This window comes from Nelumbo lutea, chromosome 7 (genome assembly GCF_056320005.1).
Source record: "Nelumbo lutea isolate HS-2025 chromosome 7, American lotus-T2T, whole genome shotgun sequence".
Classification (NCBI taxonomy): Eukaryota; Viridiplantae; Streptophyta; class Magnoliopsida; order Proteales; family Nelumbonaceae; genus Nelumbo; species Nelumbo lutea.
In genome coordinates, this window is record NC_142690.1 from 47524017 (window position 1) to 47545720 (window position 21704).

Below are 21704 nucleotides of genomic sequence, written 5' to 3' on the forward strand. Positions count from 1 at the left end.
GATGAGCAGAGCAGAAAATGGTGAACGAAGAGGTGGATGGAGTATGGGATTTGGTGGGGGAAACATGGGAGAGAACATGAATGAGGGAAGAAGACAAATAGAGAATCCGAAATGCTTGTGTAGAGACGAAATGACAAATGAGAGATGGGAGTATGTGAGCGAGATAAAGAAAGAGAGAGATTTAGAAAGAGAAAGAGGGTGATTTGAAAAAAAATTTGGATGCTTTAGATGAAAGAGAAAAGGGATGCTATTAAGCTTCTCATTTTGTTTTTTTTTTCTTTTTTTTTCTTGAATCAAACAAGGATTAGGTGGATGATCACATCATACTTCTAACAAAATAATGATACTCAAAAGAGCTTGCTTACCCTTAATGTGGTGTTAGGTGTGATGATAACAAGACCATTGGTTTAAGAAATATGCGTCTTAGAAATATTAGATGCCAATTGGAAATTCACTTCAGGAAAATATCCGAACAAGAGTTAGTTGCCCCTTTGCATAGAGATTGAATCTTCACGGCTTTGTTGAATCGAAATTTTTGTGCTTTGATATATTTGCCACGAGTTTGGAATGTATTATTCTCTTTCTTTTTTGTTTTTTTTTTCTTGCCTTTTTTTCCCCAGGTTTAGTGTTTCTAGATCCAACTTTTTCTTCTTCTTTTCTTTTCTCATCTGGGGTACCTATATTTGCTTTAGAGGATATTGTTCGACATTGATTATATCTTAGGTGCTGACTTGAGAATTATGAAATTGTTCACTGAGTGCCCCGATACTTGGTGATAAGCGCAATACTCATCTAACTTGAAGCTCTTCGGTAGAGGACTAAAAATTGGTTTTGGTGACAAAGGTGCTCAATATCCATTCTCGACTAGTTGAGGAAGCAGCTGAGACTGCAGAGGGAGGGGAGTGAATCGTCTCTTGACTCTTCTTTTGAAAGGATCAGCTAAAGTTTGACATTTCTGTGTTGAAGAAGAAGGTTGATGTAAGGTAGCAACTATAGTAGGCTCTTTGGTCTCAATTAATGGATTCGTAGATGCTATATGGATTTCTTGTGCTTAATTCCCCATTCGATGCATGAACCAGCATCATCCTCTTGTAAGGGCTCCTTCACTTTGATAGACGTATCTTCCATTGTTTCAATTACAAGGAAGTTTGGATCTGGTCCTTGAGTAAGGCGATTTAGATCACCCCATGTTGGTGATGGGTGGAAATCAAAACTTTTTGTTCCATGTCTTCTGAGTGTCTAGGTTGAGCAAGGTATACCAACCCAAAGCAGCTCATTTTAGGCTCTTAGAAAATAGTTGGGCTAACAATCTTTCATCAGATCCAAGCTAAAACATGTCCTTATAATAAAGAAGGATGTGAGCTCCATGACAACTAGATCCATTGTACTTGTAGAATTTTGGGATTTTAACATTTTTAGAAATGTCAAGGTTGGGGTGAGGGCACAAAGCATTGAACTCAATTATCTCTTCTAGTTAGGATGCTCATATGTCTTTCATGTCTTCCTTCATCTTGGCCAACTTTTCTTAATAGAGTACAATCAACAATTCTTGCTCAACGGGAGGTTGATGGGAGACTTTCTCCATTACGATCCTAGAAGGGTTCAATCATTACTTAAATGTTAAATGTGTATGATTGGTGTTGTGTGGCAACTGTCGTTTGGTTTTATTCTATTGGAGCTAGGTTGACTTAGACATTTTAAAGTTTGTTGTCCTCAAAAACCTATGTTGATGGTTCTATGAGGGTATGAATCTAGGTTGTATGCATCTAATAGGTGGGTATAGAGTAGTGTGGACTAAGGACTAGTTCTAGTGATTCAACATGTGATGACATGCGATATGCTCATGCAAATGATGAAGTGCGGGTAGAAACAACGAAAAAACACGACAAAACCAACCTTCCCCTAGTATGCACCTAGAGCTATCAAGGATACTAGGACTAGGATAATTAGATATTGGATCCTAAGCAATAATGGGTCAAGGTTAAACTTAACTTGACAAGGGTATAGGGTTCTATGGATGAGATTGAGGTAATAGAGTCGGTGTGAAGTGAGAGTTGAAGTGTTTACACAAGTATTAGTTAAAAGGGAGGGATTAATCATATTTTATGTTCATCTATATATTGATTGGAGGGCTCCTAAGAAGACTAGCTATGTAGGTAATTAGAGAATATGGCTTCCTTGGAGTGGGTGACAAAAACCTAGCAAGGATGTCCAGGGATCTGTCAAAATTGGGCAAAACCTTTGGAAGGTGAAAACTAAGGTCAAATTTGAAGTTGGAAAACAAATTCATAAACAAACTTTGAAAAACCTTTTGGGGGTTTTAGCAAACTTAATTAACTTTGTCAGTTTTGATAAAATAGAAAGAGTATTCATAGACTTCAATATTTTCTCAAGTTTATGGAGCGTTGATTTTTGCATTGACTATACATGACTTGAAATTATGTGAGTTAGGATTTGATAAAGAGACTTTATTTGACAATCCTTACAATGACAATTATATTTCACTTCATTTTATGAGCTATTCCTTTATTGTGCTTTTGTTGACTTAATAGATTTCTATATTGGATGATTCTGGAAATAGATTTATATTATGAGTTAGGTATTGACATTTTATGTTATTTGGTAGATTTGTTCTTCCCCTCATTTTATTATTATTTTTGAGACTTGGGCAACTAGTGTTGTAATTAGGATCAGGTTCTAATTTAGAAAATACTCTTGGGTTTTGGAAAAGGTTGAAGGAAATGTTGGGAGTAATTAGTTCCTATACCATGTTTTATGAAACAACAACATTTTTTGGTGTTGCTCCCAAAGAGCAAACTCATTGGATCAAACATATACTCAGCTTGGAGAAGAGTTAGAACGATATTTGAGCTCGAAAGTTTATGAAGGATCATGTAAATGTCTTTTTGATATAGGCTAAAGGAATATCAATACCTACACCATAGGTGTACATACTTGACATCTCAGAGTTTTGAAGGTGCGAAGGTCCAAGTGGCTTTTTGATGTTATTTTTCAAGATTAATTCATAGAGCCAATCATCTACTTGGCCTAAGTTAAGTTAGGGGAATGAAGTATCCTTTGATACTGGTCAAGGGAGAGTTAGACCCTTTATCATTTATATCTACTAGATACTGCTGGAATCGGTCAGGGTGGTGTTTTAATGCTACTTCTCAAAAGTTAAATTCATAGAATCATGCATCTATTTATCTAAGAGATGGACACATGAAAAATAATAAAAGGGGTCAAAATGGCCATTTTGATGCTACTTCTCAAGAGTTGAGTTCATAGAGTCATGCATCTACTTGGCCAAAATAGGGAACAAAAACCTTGAGTATGAAAGTAGGCATTTTAAGTGAGAGTTTCAATAATTGTAGTTTTGATTTTGATTTTAACTCCCATAATTCTTATCCTTAACATTTTATTATTGTAGTTTGAATCTTAAATGAAATTTATAGATTTGATTTTGATTTTAACTCCCATAATTCTTATCCTTAACATTTTATTATTGTAGTTTGAATCTTAAATGAAATTTATAGATTTGATTTTGATTTGTTTTTCTTGTTTAATTGGTTTTGGTTTTGGTTTTTTTATCTTAGATTATTATTGTTATTTGACTTTGATTCAAGATTTTGATATGTTAAAAGCTTACTTGGGATCTAGCTTAGACTTGGATAACATTTCAAAATTTGGGCTTGGGTGTTGCCTTCAATGACTTTTAGGGTATTTTAGTGTCTTTTAATGGAAGATCAAATCTTCTTTTTAGTTGTTTTTTAATGGGTTGAAAGAGTTTGGGCTTCATTTTTTTATCATACTTCTAAAGATAGTAACCACATAATGCAACACTCATGGGGTCCTAGTCCTAATTACACTACAATTCCTCTATCCTACTTTAATCTAAGGCTTCTCTATATGGGTATTCTAGGTATGATACATGAAGTTGTTAGATGGGTTCTAGTCTCAGAAGCTCCAACAAAGTTTCTAGCCTTTAAACCTCCACCCATGGACAAATAGGCTTCTTTGGTTGGTGGTAGTTTAAATGTTTTGGTAGAGCCTTTAAAATCAAAGTCCAAAGGCACACACCTACTATCCTTCTAATAGGTGAAATGAGATTTTAATTCTATTTACATGAGAGTGTGTGATTGTGAATGTTCAAACATGCAAGAGAAATGAATATAAAAGAAACAAAGAAGAATGGGAGAATGCAATCACATGTTTAATTTTGCAAACATTCCAATAAGTTTCTGGGTGGCCACATTTGGGGATCTAAAAAAGCTAAGTTATTTTGATACTTATCAAAGGAAACTAAAGATAGAAACGAAGCAAAATAAGAAATAAATGAGGGACAGAAAATAAGGCAAACAACTATAACTTACAACCATTCACAAATAAGGCTAAGCATAGTAAATAGGAACAAAGAAGTTTAAAAAACTTTCCTCTTAAGAGGAAACCATAGGAAAAGAGGGAGCAACCAAAAAAAAACTAGAAAAACAAAAAAAAAAAAGGGAAAAAAACAAGAGACTAGTCACATAGAGACCTAGTGCGCATGTGATGGAGGGTGCGATGCAATAACAGGGCGTAGGAAGGGTAGATGGGTGCGATAAGACTGAAATAAGGTGTGATGGGTAGGTTCTAAGGTGCAATAGGTAGGTTCTGAGGTGTGATAAGAAAGTTCTAAGGTGCGATGAGCAGAAAGGAAGGTGTGGTAAACAAGTTTTGGAGTGCGATGGGCAAGAAGGTGCAATTTGGATTTTTGGGTTGCGATGAGGTTGAAGGGAATTGCAAATTAGTTTCGATTTCCTATGCTGCGATGGGATTGAAAGGAATTACGATTGCGATTTTCTAGTCTACGAAGGGATTGGAATGATCTGCAATTTCAAACTTTTGGGTAGTGATGAGGCTCTAAGAAGGTGTGACTTGGCAATCTAAAGTGCGTTGAAATTGAGGAAAGGTGCGGTTTTGGATTTTTAGGCTATGACAAAGATGAAATGAGGTGCGATTTTGAAGAAGTGTTTTGGGTGAGACCTTGGTTGCGATTTGGTGAAGATGCGGTTTTGGATGAGACTCTGGTTGCGATTTCAACAAAGTATGGTTCTAAGTGAAGTTTCAAGTACAATTTGGGTACAAGAATGGTTTTGGGTGCGATTACAATGTATAAAGAAGAGGTCTCCCATGCCAAAGAATGCTAAAATGCGGTTTTGAATTGCGTTGGGATGGTCTATCACAGCCAGCCTTCTTGAGGTGCAATTTTGAATTGCAATCAACCAACTTTTAAACTTACCAACGCAAAACAAATTGAATAAAACTGAGTCTGAACAACACCCAATAAGGGTTCTAGTTGTCCCTAGTGGAGTCGTCAGTTGTAAGCTCTGGGAAGCTCATGGCCAATTCAAAAAGATGGAGTCGCCACCCATTTTTTAGAGGAAATGGGCCCTCATTTTCATATTTGAAAATTTTTATTTAAATCTTTGATAGTGACTCTATTCTCTATGGAAAAAGGCACATAACCGAGAGATTTCAAGTCCCAAAGATTGGGAGAGGGACGGTATTAGGCACCCCTCTCTCCAATCCACTGTAGCAGCCCAATACAGAAGTTATTCAAGCTAAATTTCTTTCGGAGAAAAACAAAAATGGTTGCAAGAATTTCTTAAATCTTGAGAAACATGCTTTTAACTTCTCCTAAGACCAATTTTGAGGTGATGCTATGGGGTTTTAGGTACGGGTTTTCCTAAGACCCTCGCTCTTTGCCTCTATTCTCAGTCAAGAAGAAATTGCAAGCGATGGTTCTCCAACATTTAAAAATCTCAAGCAATCTAGAAAAACAAAAAAAAAATAGAGATTATAGAATTAGGTTTAAAAGTTAAAATGAAAAATTACCTTTTGTATGTACCTTGACATGAGCTTTCTAGTAGCGGAAATAAACATAAAGAAATTTGAATGAGATATTGGGATGGATGGTGTGTTTTTTTGTTTCAAATCTTGTAGCTGAAAACATATGGGTGGATTTGAAGTTTGATCTTCAAGGACTTTGGGATTACAGAGGTTAGGGAAAAATGTTTTTTTCTCCTATTCTTCTCTTTAGATCTCTCTCTCTTTCTAGTTTTCTCCCTCATTTCTATCTTCCTTTCTCTCTCTAGGGGCTTCCCTTTGGTTTCCTTCCCTTCTCCCCTTTTTGAGCTCTAAGTATATCAATATTTATAGAGAAAGGGAGGGGGTCAAGTTTGAATTCGTTCAACTATGTTGCTTGGGATTCAACAGAGGATTTTTACACAAATAGGCAAAGATTCTTCAAAGAAATATATGTTAGTCAAGTTTTCCTATTTGGTGAGACATTTTTTCGATTTAGGGGTGCTTTTCATGGGTTTTGTGTGTCTAATGGGAGCTTGGGGTGTGCTTTCCATGGTAGTCTCATATTTGGGAATATCAAGGGCAGAATATGTAAATTTGATGAAGTTTTAAATGTGGTTTTGTTTTTTTTGGCTTTAAGTGGGGCTATATTGGGGTTTTGTTTTTTTTGGATCTATTAGGCTCTATTTCATTGGTCCAATTGTTCTAATGGGTCAAGAATGGATCTAACATCATCCATCACCCTTTTGAGGCTTTAGGTTGGAACAAATAGCATGGCAATTTAATATGGTGTGTCAAAATGGTATCTTTCTAGTTTAATGATCAAACAGATGAATCTAGTCATGAAACTTGACGTGCTAGGGTTTTTTTTTTGGTTTGTGAACATAGTAGTGAAGTCTGATCAAACAAATAGGGTCGGAATGATGGAGATATGTGGTTAACAAGTTTGGATCAACGAGATTTGTCGAAATATGATCTTGGTTTGATGAAGGGTCAAACAGGGAAATTTTTTTATAAAAATTGGTGATTAGGCACTTTTGATTGTCCCAAATCTGATGGAAGTTATGGATATTTAATCAAAGGAGTGGATTAATAGATTTAGTTCAGATCATGGTCTTAGCTTATGATTTTTTAATTAACGAAGGGGTTTAAAATGGATTCTTACTTTTCAACGGACAAATGGAGATGTTTAGTCATGAAATTTGATGTGCCAGGGTTTTTTGAGTCTCTGAATACAATGATAAAGTCTGTTTGGTCATGAAGTTGTGATGAGGGATGATAAACTCTAATTAATGTAATTTGTTAAAATGGGATCTAGGCTTGATGGGGGTTAAACGGGGGATATGGTCGATCCCAATTTGGTAGGTAGGCATGGATTAGGGTGATGAGTCATGTGGATGGTTCTGATTTGAAAATGATATGGTCGATCTTGGTAATTGTTTAAGGCCATAAGAATTGGATTTTAATGTTTTTGTGGTTGGTTATCGTAGATTTGTGTTGGGATTCGCTAGTTTATTGTTTCCTAGTGATCTTGGGGTGATGGATATGTTGGATTTGATTTTGTAGGAGTTGGAATTTGAATATCACATGGATCGGGACCATTAGAAAGGAAGTTGGCATGATGAACAATGGATCTTTGTAGTTGTTTAGTCATGAAAACTAATGTGTAACTAAGTTATAGTTTTCCAAGTCCGGGGATGATGTTTGACCGGACGTTGATGTTGATCTCAAGGTTCTTATTCACCTAGTGGATTGTGTAAAAGGATGGTATTTTGGGGTTTTGAAAAGTGTCAAATTGATTTGGTTTTGTTTCCAAATTTTTTGGGGTCTAAGAAGAGGGTACATAAAGGTATGGTGAAGGGACCGAGCAAAAATTGGGTGCTGACAGAGGGGAATCTGATTTGAGGAGGGGCACCTAAGGGGTGAGTTGGATTTCAATTTTCCAACCCAAGATTCTGGGCGAGAATGGAATTTTCTACAGTGAAAGAATTTAAACATGCAATGAGACAATATTGTGCTATGGAGGGTATAGAGATAAAAAGAAAGAAAAAATGAGAAGTGTAGATTTACTCAAGTTTGTGCTGCTAAGGACTGACTAAAGGATTCATACATCCGTTAGCCATGACGGTGGTCGCTTCATTGTGAAGACCCTCCTTGATGATACACATACATGTTTAAGGGTGACAACAAATAGGGAGGTAATCAATACTTGGATTTCCACAAAGATTGAGGGGTTGTTACAAGCTAACCTTAATATGTCAAGTCATGTCCTTGGATATGAAACCAGGAAGATGTATGGAATAAAAGTCTATGGGAAGAAAAAATACACTAAGACAAACTAAAAGCTATTGATAGGATGAGAGGGTCATTTGTTGAAACATATGCAAGACTACCTCAATACTGCACATCTTTACTAACAAGTAACCCCAAGTCTATTGTCAAGCTACATGCCCCACTTACCACAGAACATGAAACATTTGGCATCTTCAAGAAAGTTTTCGTCTGCCTTGCAAGACCAAAGAATGGTTTCTTGGAGGGCTGTAGAAAGATTGTTGGACTAGATGGTTTTCATGCCAAGACTTGTGCAATGGGAGGTGTAATGCTCTTAGCTATAGGACTTGATGGCAATAATGGCATACTTCCTATTGCATATTTTGTAGTAGAGGCAAAAAACAATGATAGTTGGTTGTGGTTTTTAACTGATTTAAGAGTATTGATGACCTACACAAGTGGACCTTTATGTTAAACAGATAGAAGTTGTGTATATAGTTTACATTTGATTGTATTTGGGCTTATTTTATTTGGTTTTATGTACATTTAACACTAATAACCCAAATGTTTGTATGCAAGGCATAGCCGAGGGAGAATCAATTTGCATGCATGGTGCAAACCACCAGTTCTTTTTGTAGCACCTATACAATAACATAAAATAAAGAAAAAAAAAAGCAGTCAAGGGGAAGACATTGAAGGATGTTGTTTGGGCTACTAGGAAATCATACACTCAGTCTGATTTTATTCATTACATGGAAGTTATCAACAACTGCTCTAAAGGTGCATATGATTGGCTTTGCTAAGCCCCCTAAACTCATGGTCTAGGCATGGGTTTGATCCTATAATTAAGTTGGATGACATCACAAATAACTAGACCAAATCATTTAATTCTTGATTGGAAAGGCCAGAACAATGCCCATCGTTGAAATGTTGGTGGATATATGGAAAAGATAGATGAAGAAGATATATGAAAGACATGAAACTGCCAATGCACCTTGTGTTGAGCTACTGCCAAAGGTGTGATCAATCATTGGTAGGAGAAGGAGAAAAGCCAGGTAATGTGTAGTTAGGGTATTTTGCTCAGGGCAATGTGAGTACTAGATACTAGGGGCTGACTTGATTGATAATGTTATAAAGATAGATGCAAAGACATACACTTGTAAGGTCTGGCACATTAGTGACATCCCTTGTGCTCATGCACTTGTAATGCTGACTTATACAAGGCGTAGAGTGGAGGATTTGTGTGGTAACGCCACTTATGCAAATGTATACAACCACTTTGTTCATGCTTTGTCGGGGTAGAAATATTGGCCACATGTAGATCACCATCCAATTAGACCCTCAGCAGTGAGAAGGCTAGGTCAGCCTCCATTGAGTAGAAAAAGAGAAAAAGATGAGGTAGGTCCATCATATTATACCCCCATTGGAACAAAAGACAGTCAGGTGTTCCATTTGTGGTGTATTTGGGCATAGTAGGAGGAACTGTCATGCCCCTCCCTTAGTCCCAAACCAGCCGAAGGTTTTAATTGTCTTGTTTGATTGTAGCCACTGGTTCTGCAAAGTTGACACTATTATGGATGAAATTGGTGTATGCCCATCCAACGTGGTGTCCCAAAAGCCTATCATAAGAGGCAAGGTTGGTTCCATTAATAGCATGGTGAATTGCAGCTTGTAGGTGTATTAGTGGTTCTAAATTTGGTCCTAACTTGATAGCATGGATGATTCAGCTCTATGCCTTTACCATGACACCCTCATGACTCAAAGGAAAATTAGTGGTCTCTTGTTCGGTATCAAATACCAAAGAAGAAAAACAATCATCTTCTTGGCAAGAAGATGGTTTTGCTTGTTTCATTTAATTTGTATTGTTTGGCACAGGTTCAATGGGTTTAGAAATGCAGGGCTCTTGGCAAGACAAACAACCTCATGGAGTCCAACTAATTATTCATAATAGACATTGTTTTTGGCAAGGACACTATGGAAGTTATTTGCAATTGTTCTTGGCAAGAAGAATGCCGGAAATTATGGGGGATTACAAAGTTTCCTCCTACATTGGAATGCAAATTAAGGTTGAAGCAATTGTCTTGGTCGTATGTATCAATATTAATTGAAAACAAATATAACAAGGGAAGAAATAAAATGCACATTAAATAACACTACCCCTTAAGACTAGTGTATTAAGCACTAGTGAACATTGTTTGGTCATTACATTCATTTTGTTTACACTTTAAAAGACTTATGCAACAATAACAACCCACATCATACATCTTTGATGCGTAAATTCCTTATATGCTTAAATAATTTATCACAAAAGTCAAATTACTGCTTCAAATTATCCTTTTTTGACTAAACTATTGCTTCAACTTCATCTAATGTGTCTCTAGATGACCTTTCATTGGTTTTAGACGACCTTGACCCATCTCTTTTCTTGGTTACATTCCCTATGCTTTGTTGGACATTCTCCATTAGAGGTGTCCATGAGAAAAATTTAAACTTACATGCACCCTATAAAAATAAAGTGGGATTTAGATTTGATGATTGACACAAGTCAATTAACAATTTTTTTCTTACTTGAGGCTTTGCGCAAACCCAAAAACATTTCCTTTGTGTGCCAGGCCATATAGGTGTGAAGACTCTATAGATCCCAATACCACACGGACACATCCTTGCTTCATCCTTACATAAGAAGAAGTTGCATCTTCTATCAGGGATGAACTACAATGAACATACGTAGACTAGGTAACATATAATTTGTACATTAGTGACACCCATAAAACTCCTGGCCAATATTCTCAGCCTTTCCACACCTAGCCACAACTGTGATGCACTTTCCACCACTACACAGGCATAAATCCTTCATACTGCCGGTTCAAGAAAATTCAAATGGTTCTTGGAATAAAAAAATATTCATTAACACATTCCATCAAGTATAATCATACATATACATGTATGTGTTCATAATGGGCGCAGTGCAATGTCATTGGGTGGTGGGTGGGCTGCAAGCTGGGAGGGACGTATGTGCTAGGGCGGGTGGGTGAATGGATTGGGCGTGGGGTATGGTGGGCTGGGCATGTGGGAGGGGGGGCTTGAGTGGGCGGGAGGGGGGCAGGTTGTGCATGCGGCATGGTGGGCGAGGCACACTGTGCATTCAATGGGGAGGATTGTGAGGTATTTGGTCAAACATATACTAGTCAATGTTTGCATCTGTTTGACAAATTGACATCAAGGAGGAAGCACTTCGACCTCTTTGTATGAGAAAACCACAAACTAGACGTCCTTTATGTAAGTAAAGAAGGAAGCACTTCAACCTCCTTTGTGTGAGAAAACCACAAACCACACTAATAGTTGATTAACAGAGCCTTCCAACCTCCTTCCTCTTCACGTTTTTTGTGAGATAACCGTAGTAACAGTTAGTTGACTGATCTCACTAGCCTCCTTCACCCACCTCGTCTTAGGTGACCAATCTCTACAAATGAAGACTGACGTTGGTGCCGATGATCACAAACAATAGTTGAGGTTCACCGTCCTTTCATATTGATGTCGTTGACTACCAAACACTAAACCGACCAGTGCCTTACAAGAAATATAGTCCAGTCTAAGATGAGCCCAAACTGAAAAGGGAATTTTCAACCACAAAAGGGTAGTTTAGGAATTCTAGTAAAATATATTAATAATAAGGGAGGTTTAAGCATAGAGTTAATAATAAGGGAGATTTTAGACAATTGTCAAAAGACTAAAGTGTGGTTTAAGACAACATGTAAATAGTAAGCATAGAGTTAGACAATTTTCTAAACCATAGGGGTAGTTTAAGAAATTCCCCCTTTTATTTTATATTAAAGTCTAGAGAAAAAAAAATGCATGCAACTATTAGATTTGAATTATTATATAAATTACTTTACATATATATATATGTATATTATTTTTTAACATTAACAAAAGGATAAAAAAATTTAATTCTCCAATGTTTGGTAAATAATATTTTTATTTTTGTAAACAATAAATATATTACTGCAAAATGTAAATTAAAATATCAATTAATAATTTATAAAATTTTTAAGATAGATATCTTGCCCAAATTTATAAATTTAAGTACTAAAATAATTATTTTATTATTAATTGTTTTATTTGTATAAAGTTTTTGAGAGTAAAAATCATTTTTTATATAAATGTGGATTTGACCATTAGTTTATAAAATATTGATTTTTATAAAATACTATGAGACCCAGGACATTTCAAAATACTTATCCATAAATTTTCAATTTAAAATTCCACCATATACCCTTCTATCAAACCAAGATTCTATTTTGTTAAACTTCCATAACCCTAGATCCTCCTAATAGCTCTGAAGTCTAAACCAAAGGGGCAATACCGTTGAACTCCAGACATATCAAAACATATAGCAATAAAAGTTTGGAAATTTTTCTTAAATTATCCTTACTGTTTAGCTAATTGACAAACTATACTCTTAATGTTTAATTATTGTATTAAAGTACCTTCACGTTTTCTAACAATTGTCATCATCGTTAAATATTGAAAAAAAAAAACAAAATATAAAATTTAATAAGACATGGAAGCCAACAATTCTCTTGTTAAAACTGTGGAGAATATGGAAGGTTTCTCGTTAGAGATCTTCCACATGCAGAGTCAGAGAGAGGGAGGGAGGGAGAGAGAGAGAAAAAAAAAAAGCAGAATTGCTACTGAAGAGGATAGAATCATGCCCGGCATAACCTTCACACGGTTGCAAATCCCAGAAAGAAAATCATAAAAAGAAATCAAAATCCAGGACAAATATTTTATGCTAGGACAATTTTCTGTTGGGCGCAGTGAAAAGTGCCAACGGTACAGACGACGAGGGATTTCTCAAATTATTTGATGGGGGGATATCGGTGAAGTTGATGGGTGCCATGAATTGGGCTGGAATGCGCTGTAAACCAGAACTTCAACTTCAACAAAACCAACAAATAGAGCCCCCTCGAATGCCTCCCGAATGCTTCGAGAGTTGGAGCATTAAGTTCTAGTAAGAACCCCCTCAAATGCCTCCCGAATGCTTCGAGCATCGGAGCAATAAGAACCCCCTCGAATGCCTTCCGAATGTTTCAAACGTTGAAGTAGTAAGTTGCAGGAAGAACCCTTTCTACCATACGTCGAAGTAGATAGAATCCACCACGGATTCAAACTCCATCTCTCTCGATCGTGCATCGGAGCAAATAGAATCCCCCACCGATTCATACTCCATCTCTCTTGATCTTTTGGGTTTTCCAGTGACAAAAAAGATTTGTAAAAATATCAAACCGAAGCTAGTGGACGGTGGAGTTGCTGTAAGAACCCTGTCTCCCTTGACAGGGTTGTTGCTGTTAGCTTCCACCGATTCAACCCGGTCTCTCGACCGCACCGATTCAATCAAGGATTTTTCAATCAAGGGTATCCATGTCTTTCCGGGACAAGAAACCATCAAAGCCCTCCAATAGCTGCGCCGGTGGCATCCATACACTTGTTAATCTAAATCATCTTTCCTCCCCTATCATCGTCATTGCAACGACAATTTGGATAGAACCTCCCTCACTGGACCCCTCTCTTTCCCACTCTTCTTCAACCTATAGCTTACCTCCCCTGTTTTTCCTCCCACCGTAGAGATCTTCCTCGTCAAGGAGTCAGGCTGTAGTAGGTTGGAAACAGTGGAGATCTTTCTCATCAAGAGTCAGCAGACTACGATAGATTGCAAAGATTCAATTCTTTGTTTCTCGTTCTCCATATGGAAAGGGTATTATTGCCGTTTTCTGAAAATATAACAGTCACGTGTTGCAGCAACTGTGACGAATTATGGCGGAACCCTAACGATAGAGGAATAATTAGTTAATTATCAAAAAAACTTGAGGATAATGTAAGGTAAGGGTATAATTTATCAATAAACAAAATAGTAGAATAGTTTAAGAAATTTATCCTAAAATTTTTACTCAACATTCTCCTATTCACCTAAACTCCATAGAACAAGATTAAATTGTGGACCCTCTTTCTCATTGACCTAAACTCTTCTTACTAGATTTTCATGATTTTGAACTCTAAACCAATTAGACACTACCATTAAATCTCATGCAACCTAAAACCCATACCCACAAATTCTTGTTTCAAATTCCTTGTTTATCCTTTTATGGCATAAAGATTCTATTTTGAGGCTTTTCATTGTCCAAATCAAGCTTCCACTAAATTTATTTGATTTAGACCAAGTTGGACCAATTTGACCCCACCTCAAAACAATACCTTATCAATTATTAGGTTATCCATTCAATTAAAAATATTCCATTTAGGCCAACTTCATTGACCCATACACACAAAACCGCTTACACACAACCCCCACACTCTTCAACCAAAAATTCTAACCTAATCAGGCCTGGACATGTAGTTAGACCCACGAATTTGACCTTGGACTCAAAACACCAAGCCCAACTGTGTTTCAGGCCAGACTCAGGATTTATCAAAAAAACTCAGCTCAATCCTGACCCGGCCCGACTAATTTATATAATATAAAATATATAATATTTATTATAATATATATTAATAATTTAATATATACAATTTTTATTTTTTTTATAATTTCTCTCTCTGTCTAGCTGCTTCAACGACACCAGCGACATGAATTTTAGACTTTGGGCTCGGACCCAGGCTCAGGTTTCAAGCTTTTTATGTGAGCCGGGCTCAGACTCGATTCTTAAAAAAATCTGTTAATTAAGAGTAAAAGCCCATTCCGGCCCGACTCATTCACAGGTCTAATTTTGTTCACTCTTAAATCCGAACTATCGCCGAAATTCTCAAAATTATCAAATTACCCCAAATTTCTCTAAACTAATGAAAATACCCTTATATGCCCTAAAACGTTTAAAACAAAGTTTTCCCATATACCGTTCATCTTCGTTCTCTCTCGACCCAGCGGCAGCGGCAACGGCGATAGAGACTCGGCAACGGCGGTAAGGGGGGCCAAGCCCTTCCATTCGAGCTTTTCATCTTGTTTTTCGTTTTTCTATAGCCAAGCACCTCCTTCATTTTCTTTTTCGTTCTTTTGGCCATTCGAACGCCCTCCCCATCCCCTATATTTTTTTCTTCACCGCCACCGCCGCTGCAACTCTAGGGCGGCGGTTCAATCTCTCAATCTCCCTCTCCTCCGATCTTTTTTCCATCACCTTCTTCTTCTGCTTCTCTTCATTCTGACCACCGCTGCCGCAACTTTTAGCAGCGGCAGCTCCCCCTGTTTATTTTTTTCTTTACCGCCAGCGCTGCAACTTCCGGCAGCGGCGCTATTCTCTCCCCCATACATTTCTTTCGCTCTCCTCTCTCTCTCTCTCTCTCTCTCTCTCTCTCCCCCCCCCCCCTTCTCTATCTCACTAAACCACTCCTGATTCCCCTGTTCGCCATAGCCTTGGACTGTCAGGAAAATCCCTCTCGTTTTTCTTCATATTCTCGACCACCCAACGTTTCTCAAACCCCTTGCTTTGCCACCGGACTGGGTCTACTTCGGCGAACTCTTCATCGGTCCATCAACTGTCCTGCAAAGCTAGAAGGAGCTACCGAAATACAGGTCATCTCCCCCATTTTAGCTGAAGGGAAAGATTCTGAAGCACCAATCCTCCATACGAAGCAGCTGATCTCTCCATTCTTAGGCTATACTTCAGACAAGGTAACATGGATCCTCATCGCTTGTCCTGAACTTTATTCTGTTTGTCTCATATTCTCTGTCTATTTGGGTTATCCGAACACACTGCCTTCCCCATCTCGCCTTGTTTTTCTTTCTAGCATGATCTTGGTACATGTTATGTTGAATATCTGTCATGGATGGATAAATCCTGTGTCTCAAATGCTTCGTTGTATGCTGTTATGGTGAATGACTCGCTCGAGATTGAAAGACCGTTCCCCTGAATCTCCCATGCTCTTTCGTGAGGATACATATGAGCACACAAGTCCTTATTTAATGATAAATTATGATTATAGTCACTGGTTGTTTGTGAAAATGGGTTGGCGTTTGCAATAAAAATATAGTGGGAATTAGGTAATATTAATGGTTATCTTTCCGTTCATTAGGATTTAATAAGTAATTCCTTTTGTTCTTCTTTTTTATGTGGTTGAATAGTTCTCACCATCTTTGCTAATTGGCTTAATTCTCATCATTCTTTAGAGTGTTTATAAAATTCCGGTTTGTTTTTTTGTTTTTTTTTTTTTTTTTTTTTTAGATTGCTGAATGATTTCCATCTAGTGTTAAAGGGATATCTCTCCTCTCATGCTATCAATAATGCCCTCTTTGGGATTAGTGAATAGTTGCCCCAACCCATGTATTTTAATTTTTCACATTCAGGGCTGTTAATCTTCCTTTATGATAACTCCAATCTTCAGTTGTCTTTTATTATTATTCATCTTTTCACATTGAATTATCTCTATTCAAGTTGACATGCATGTGTCTTATGTCAGTTGATTTGAACAATTAACATTAGTAATTTTATTTAGATTAGCTGAATTATTCTTGCCTTTGCGTCTTTAAGTTGTTTTATGTGATTGGTTCTCATTCTTATAGAACCCTTATCTTGGGTATCAAGTAGTTCCTTTTTTTTCTTTCTTAATTTTTCTTGTCAATGTTGGTTTGTTTCCTATTGGGTTAATTCTAGGTTGTTTGATTTGAGAACCCCCAATGCAACTCCAAATCAGCCCAAGTGAGCTGTTTCCTGATGCTCGCTGGGGTATCTGTTTTTTCTTGTCTTATAAATCCAAGAAAAGAGACATGGAGTCTTTACTGAAAAAAGCTATTGTTAAAATGTTATGTATGTATGGATACCATGCTTACTGTTAAAAGAAATACCAGAACGATAAAAGAAAAAAAAGTTATCGGTTTTTTGGGCAGTGTTGTAATTTGAATTTTGTTGAGGGGTCACCTTACACTTTAGTAGGTGACAGTTCTTCTGTTTTTTAGCTAATGAAAGTTATCGTTTCCTATAAAAAAAACATAAAAGAAAGAAAAAAGGAGATATAAAACAAGAATTTAATGTGCTTAAATAATAGAATTTTACTATTTATTTTGCATTTTGCCCATTGTAGTCTGAATATTATTTTTCAAACATCAAACTGAGGAAACAAAGTTTCATTTATCCAACTTAAAGTTCACAAAAAAATTAGGAATATTTTGGGTAAAATTACAGATATGGTATACATTTAATATTTATTATTAGCCTGGGGTACATTGAGGATTATAATTATATCATCAAGGCTTGACCTGAAGTACGCTTTAGCTTAGTGATTATTGAATGGAAGTACCTCGTGGTTCGTTGTCTGATAATTTAATGTGACGTTTTATTAGGTGATAATTTAAACTGAACTTGCATTAGCTGGAGCTGTTATTTGTAAGTGTAGTTATTCTATATTTGATTTTGCAGAGGTAGCCAGCATCAAACAATGGAAACTTTAATTTCTCAAAATGTCCTTCCTAAAGACCAAGTGGCCAAGGTTAAAAGGGAGAACATTGATGAGTTTCTACTTCTGGAAGGAAGTGAAGAAACTAAATCTAGAGAAGGATTGAAATTGGTTGGAGCAAAGACTAAGAAGAGAAAGAAAGAGCACAAGGAAGAGGAAAAGCAAATAGAAATTGAACAGGAAAAGGAAATGAAGAGGTTGGAGAGCTTCTTGTTTGGTTCTCTCTACTCTCCCGTTGAGTTTGGAAAGGAAAATGAGGAAGAGGTGAGAGATGTGGTTGGTGGGGGTCCTGCCATGTTCTTCACTGACCGGTCTGCAGATGGGGTAATGTCAGTGTATGAAGAGGGTGCAGAATTTCAAGAAGAGAGTGATGCTAAAAGGAAAATGAGGGAGAGGAAACCTGTATGGGTGGACGAAGAGGAGGAAAGAACTAGAATAGATATATCCAAAGTCAACAGATTGAGGAAGTTGAGGAAGGAAGATGATGAAAGCTTAGTTTCAGGCTCAGATTATGTATCGAGATTGAGGGCACAGCACATTAAATTGAACCCAGGAACAGAGTGGGCTGAACTTGGCCGATCATCAAGTAAATATAGTTCAGATGAGGAATCAGATGAAGAGAGTGGTGCTGTGGTGGTCCCTGAATACCAGGATATTGAAGGTGATAATGATATCCTTCGGACAAATGAAGATCTTGTTGTGAAGAGTAGTTCAAGGCTGTTACCTGGAATTCTTGAACATTCTAGACTGGTAGATGCAAATGCCACTGAACCCTCCAATGGTCCAATAAATTCAGTCCAATTCCATAGAAATGCACAGTTGTTGCTTGCTGCTGGGTTAGATCGAAGGCTGAGATTTTTCCAGATTGATGGTAAAAGGAACCCCAAGGTACAGAGCATCTTTCTTGAGGATTGTCCCATTCGCAAGGCCTGTTTTTTACCAGATGGATCCCAGGTTATTGCAGGGGGAAGAAGAAAGTTCTTTTACAGCTTTGATTTAGTGAAAGCAAAGGTTGATAAGATAGGTCCTTTAACAGGTAGGGAGGAGAAAAGCTTGGAAGTTTTTGAGGTCTCTCCTGACTCTAGTACCATTGCTTTTGTGGGTAATGAAGGCTACATTTTGTTGGTTTCATCAAAAACAAAGGATCTGATTGGAACACTGAAGATGAATGGGACTGCTCGATCTTTGGCTTTTGCTAATGATGGACAACATTTATTGAGCTCAGGTGGAGATGGACATGTCTACCACTGGGACTTGAGGACTGGAAGGTGTTTCCATAAGGCTGTTGATGATGGTTGCATAAATGGTACAGCCCTCTGTACATCTCCAGATGGAAGTTTGTTTGCAGCAGGTTCTGATAGTGGGATTGTGAATATTTACAATAGAGAAGACTTTCTAGGTGGCAAGAGAAAACCAATTAAGACAGTTGAGAATCTAACCACCAAAGTCGACTTCTTGAAATTTAATCATGATGCTCAAATCTTGGCTGTTTGTTCAAACATGCAGAAGAACAGCTTAAAGCTATTACACATTCCATCTTTCACTGTATTCTCAAATTGGCCCCCTGCAAATCGGGTTCTGCAGTATCCTCGATGTTTGGATTTCAGTCCTGGTGGGGGTTTCATGGCATTGGGAAATGCTGCTGGAAAAGTGTTCTTGTACAAGTTGCATCATTATGAACATGCATAGAGTGATGAGATTAATCCCATCCATCACTGCTATCATTTACTCTACTTGGGTAGCCTTCCTTATATATGAGAAGCATTACATGTCCGGATTCCAGAGTTAATACGACCATTTCCTGTTTCAATTCTTTGTAGGATGTTGGATGATGTTACGTGGAATCTGATGTCTTGGTACAAGTTTATCTAAATTTTGTTTAGTCAATTATTGCTCGTTCAAGTTTTGTTCTTTCTTCACAAGTTTGTCTTATTTTTCAAATTATTTTTGACTTGGATGCATCTTGTTTGTGGGAAACACATTTTGGTTCAGACAGTGTATGGGTTGTCAAGGAATCAGCTGGTTTTAGCGAGTCTTTCTGGTTGCATTATTATGTTAAAGTACTTTTTTTTTATTTTATAAATTGGCTCAATTCTTTATAGCATTACGACTTTCAAACACTATATAATTAAATCGTTGTAATAAATTAAGAAACATCTTCCTTTTCACTTACATCACACAATAGGCTCCTGTAATTTTGCCATGTTATGTCTTCATCATTCTTGTGACGTAATTTTCTTTAAAGGGTCTAACTATTAATTATATTTAGCACCACTGGCTCTTCTTAATAATTTTCTTGAATTCTCAAATTCTGCTTCAGGATATTGTTATATGGTATTGTTGTATTTTGAATCCCCTTGGTATGTGATTTCAAAATGTTAAATGACTAAGACCCTATGAAGAATTTTGGTTTATGGGAAGTTAAAACCTATCTTAGGAACTTGATCCATGAATGTTTTGAATTCATCCTCCATATTTTCTTCCATTTCATGTTTGTTTTAAGTTGCCTTTAACATGATTTATGGCTAGAAGTTCTTAAAATTAGCATAAATGTAATCGTGAGAAAGAAGGGAAAGCAAACAAAGAAATATGTTTCTGTTCCTTTACATATAATTGTTAAAATTAAATAGGTTCGTGGAGTACACGGGTTCTGTTGCATCTCAGTTTTTTTTTTTCCTGATAAAGTGATAATACAATACATTGCCTTATCAAAAAAATATATATTAAAATGGGTTGTCCTTTCTTTTAGATAATATTTGCATGGAGCATATTACTTCTTAGAATAGAACAAAGTCTTTTAACTGCTGATCAAAACCTGCAACACATACTACCGTAACTTCATAGGGTATGATGGCATACATTCAAGAATTGGAAAATGTTTCTTGAGAACTCTAAATTACACTGATCAATTTACATTACGAAGTGATGAGTGAAGACGATTGAAATGTTATTCCTTGGACCTTGATTGTCCATCACGTTGAAATCAGGGAGATAGTATTGGATACATCGATATGGAGTCAAGTATCTCAGCATATTTGGATATCCCGCATTAACATTATCCCATCCTCTTTTGTTTAGATGGGTATTCGGCTTATTTCATTGAATGGCCTTGTGAAGCACCTCTTCAACAAAAATTGTTGAATTCCATGAGACTCAGGAGTCCACTGAGACCATGGTGTATATCTGCTACTTTGGTTTGACATTCCTACATGAAAATTATGATAGACACAGCATCGCATCGCATTTAACCCTAGAAAGTGCATAAAATAGTGTATAATAATTACATACCAATTTATGAAGGATTATATATTAGCATAGAAAAACAATTTCACATCTATGGGTTATATGCATCTCCAACAATTTCACTTGTTATAAGCCTTCTTCCAACTACGAATGGTTATTTCTTTATTGTACCGATTAATTCTTCTTCACTGTGGAAAATTCCAAGAGTCTTGATAAAATTCAAAGCTTGGTGGAAAACAAGTTTTAGGAAATTCGAAATACCAACCACAGCTGTTTCAGTTTTTCTGGGTACCCTTGCACACTTGAACATCTTTAGGAATTCCTGGATTTTTTTTTATCAGTAACTGTGAATTGAATTAAGATTATGAAAAATTACAAAGTAAGGGAGCTAAACAATCTTGACCAAGGTTTTTAAAACCGATTCGGGGAACGAACCGGTCAGGGGTTTAGTTCTTGGATTGAATGGTCTGACCTTTTGAACTGAAAAGTTGGCCCGTTTTGACAAAAAAACAAATAAAAAATAAAAAATGGTCAAAACCGTTGAACGGTTCGAATAGTTCGACCACCCGAGTCAGCGGTTTGCTGACCAAATCAATGATTTTTTGGCCAAAATCCGGTTTTGGTGAAAAATGGAACCGGTCACCTGATCAGTTCTCGATTTTTTTCAATTCGACTGTCCGGTCTGGTTTGGTTTTAAAAGCCTTGATCTTAACTCCCAAGTACAACCAGTGAACACAAAAAAAAAAACAATTATAATACAACCCAAAATATTGAGTTTATGTTCACCCCTTGCCTAGCTAGACCTAGGGATGTCCATGAAAAAGCGAACCGAACTGAGAAACCAAACCACAAAATGCGGTTAACCGAATCGACTGGTATATATATTTATATGTATATTTTAT

At 36.8% G+C, this 21704-nt stretch overlaps 1 protein-coding gene across 1 annotated transcript; it reads left to right on the plus strand.

Moving 5' to 3' along the window:
* Positions 1 to 14954: 14954 nt before the first annotated feature.
* Positions 14955 to 19594, plus strand: LOC148846280 (Transducin/WD40 repeat-like superfamily protein). Its single transcript, XM_088952678.1, has 2 exons — positions 14955 to 15781; positions 17523 to 19594. Exon 2 carries the CDS (start codon positions 17542 to 17544, stop codon positions 19246 to 19248), a length of 1707 nt encoding a protein of 568 aa, XP_088808804.1. The 5' UTR covers positions 14955 to 15781; positions 17523 to 17541; the 3' UTR covers positions 19249 to 19594.
* Positions 19595 to 21704: the final 2110 nt, after the last annotated feature.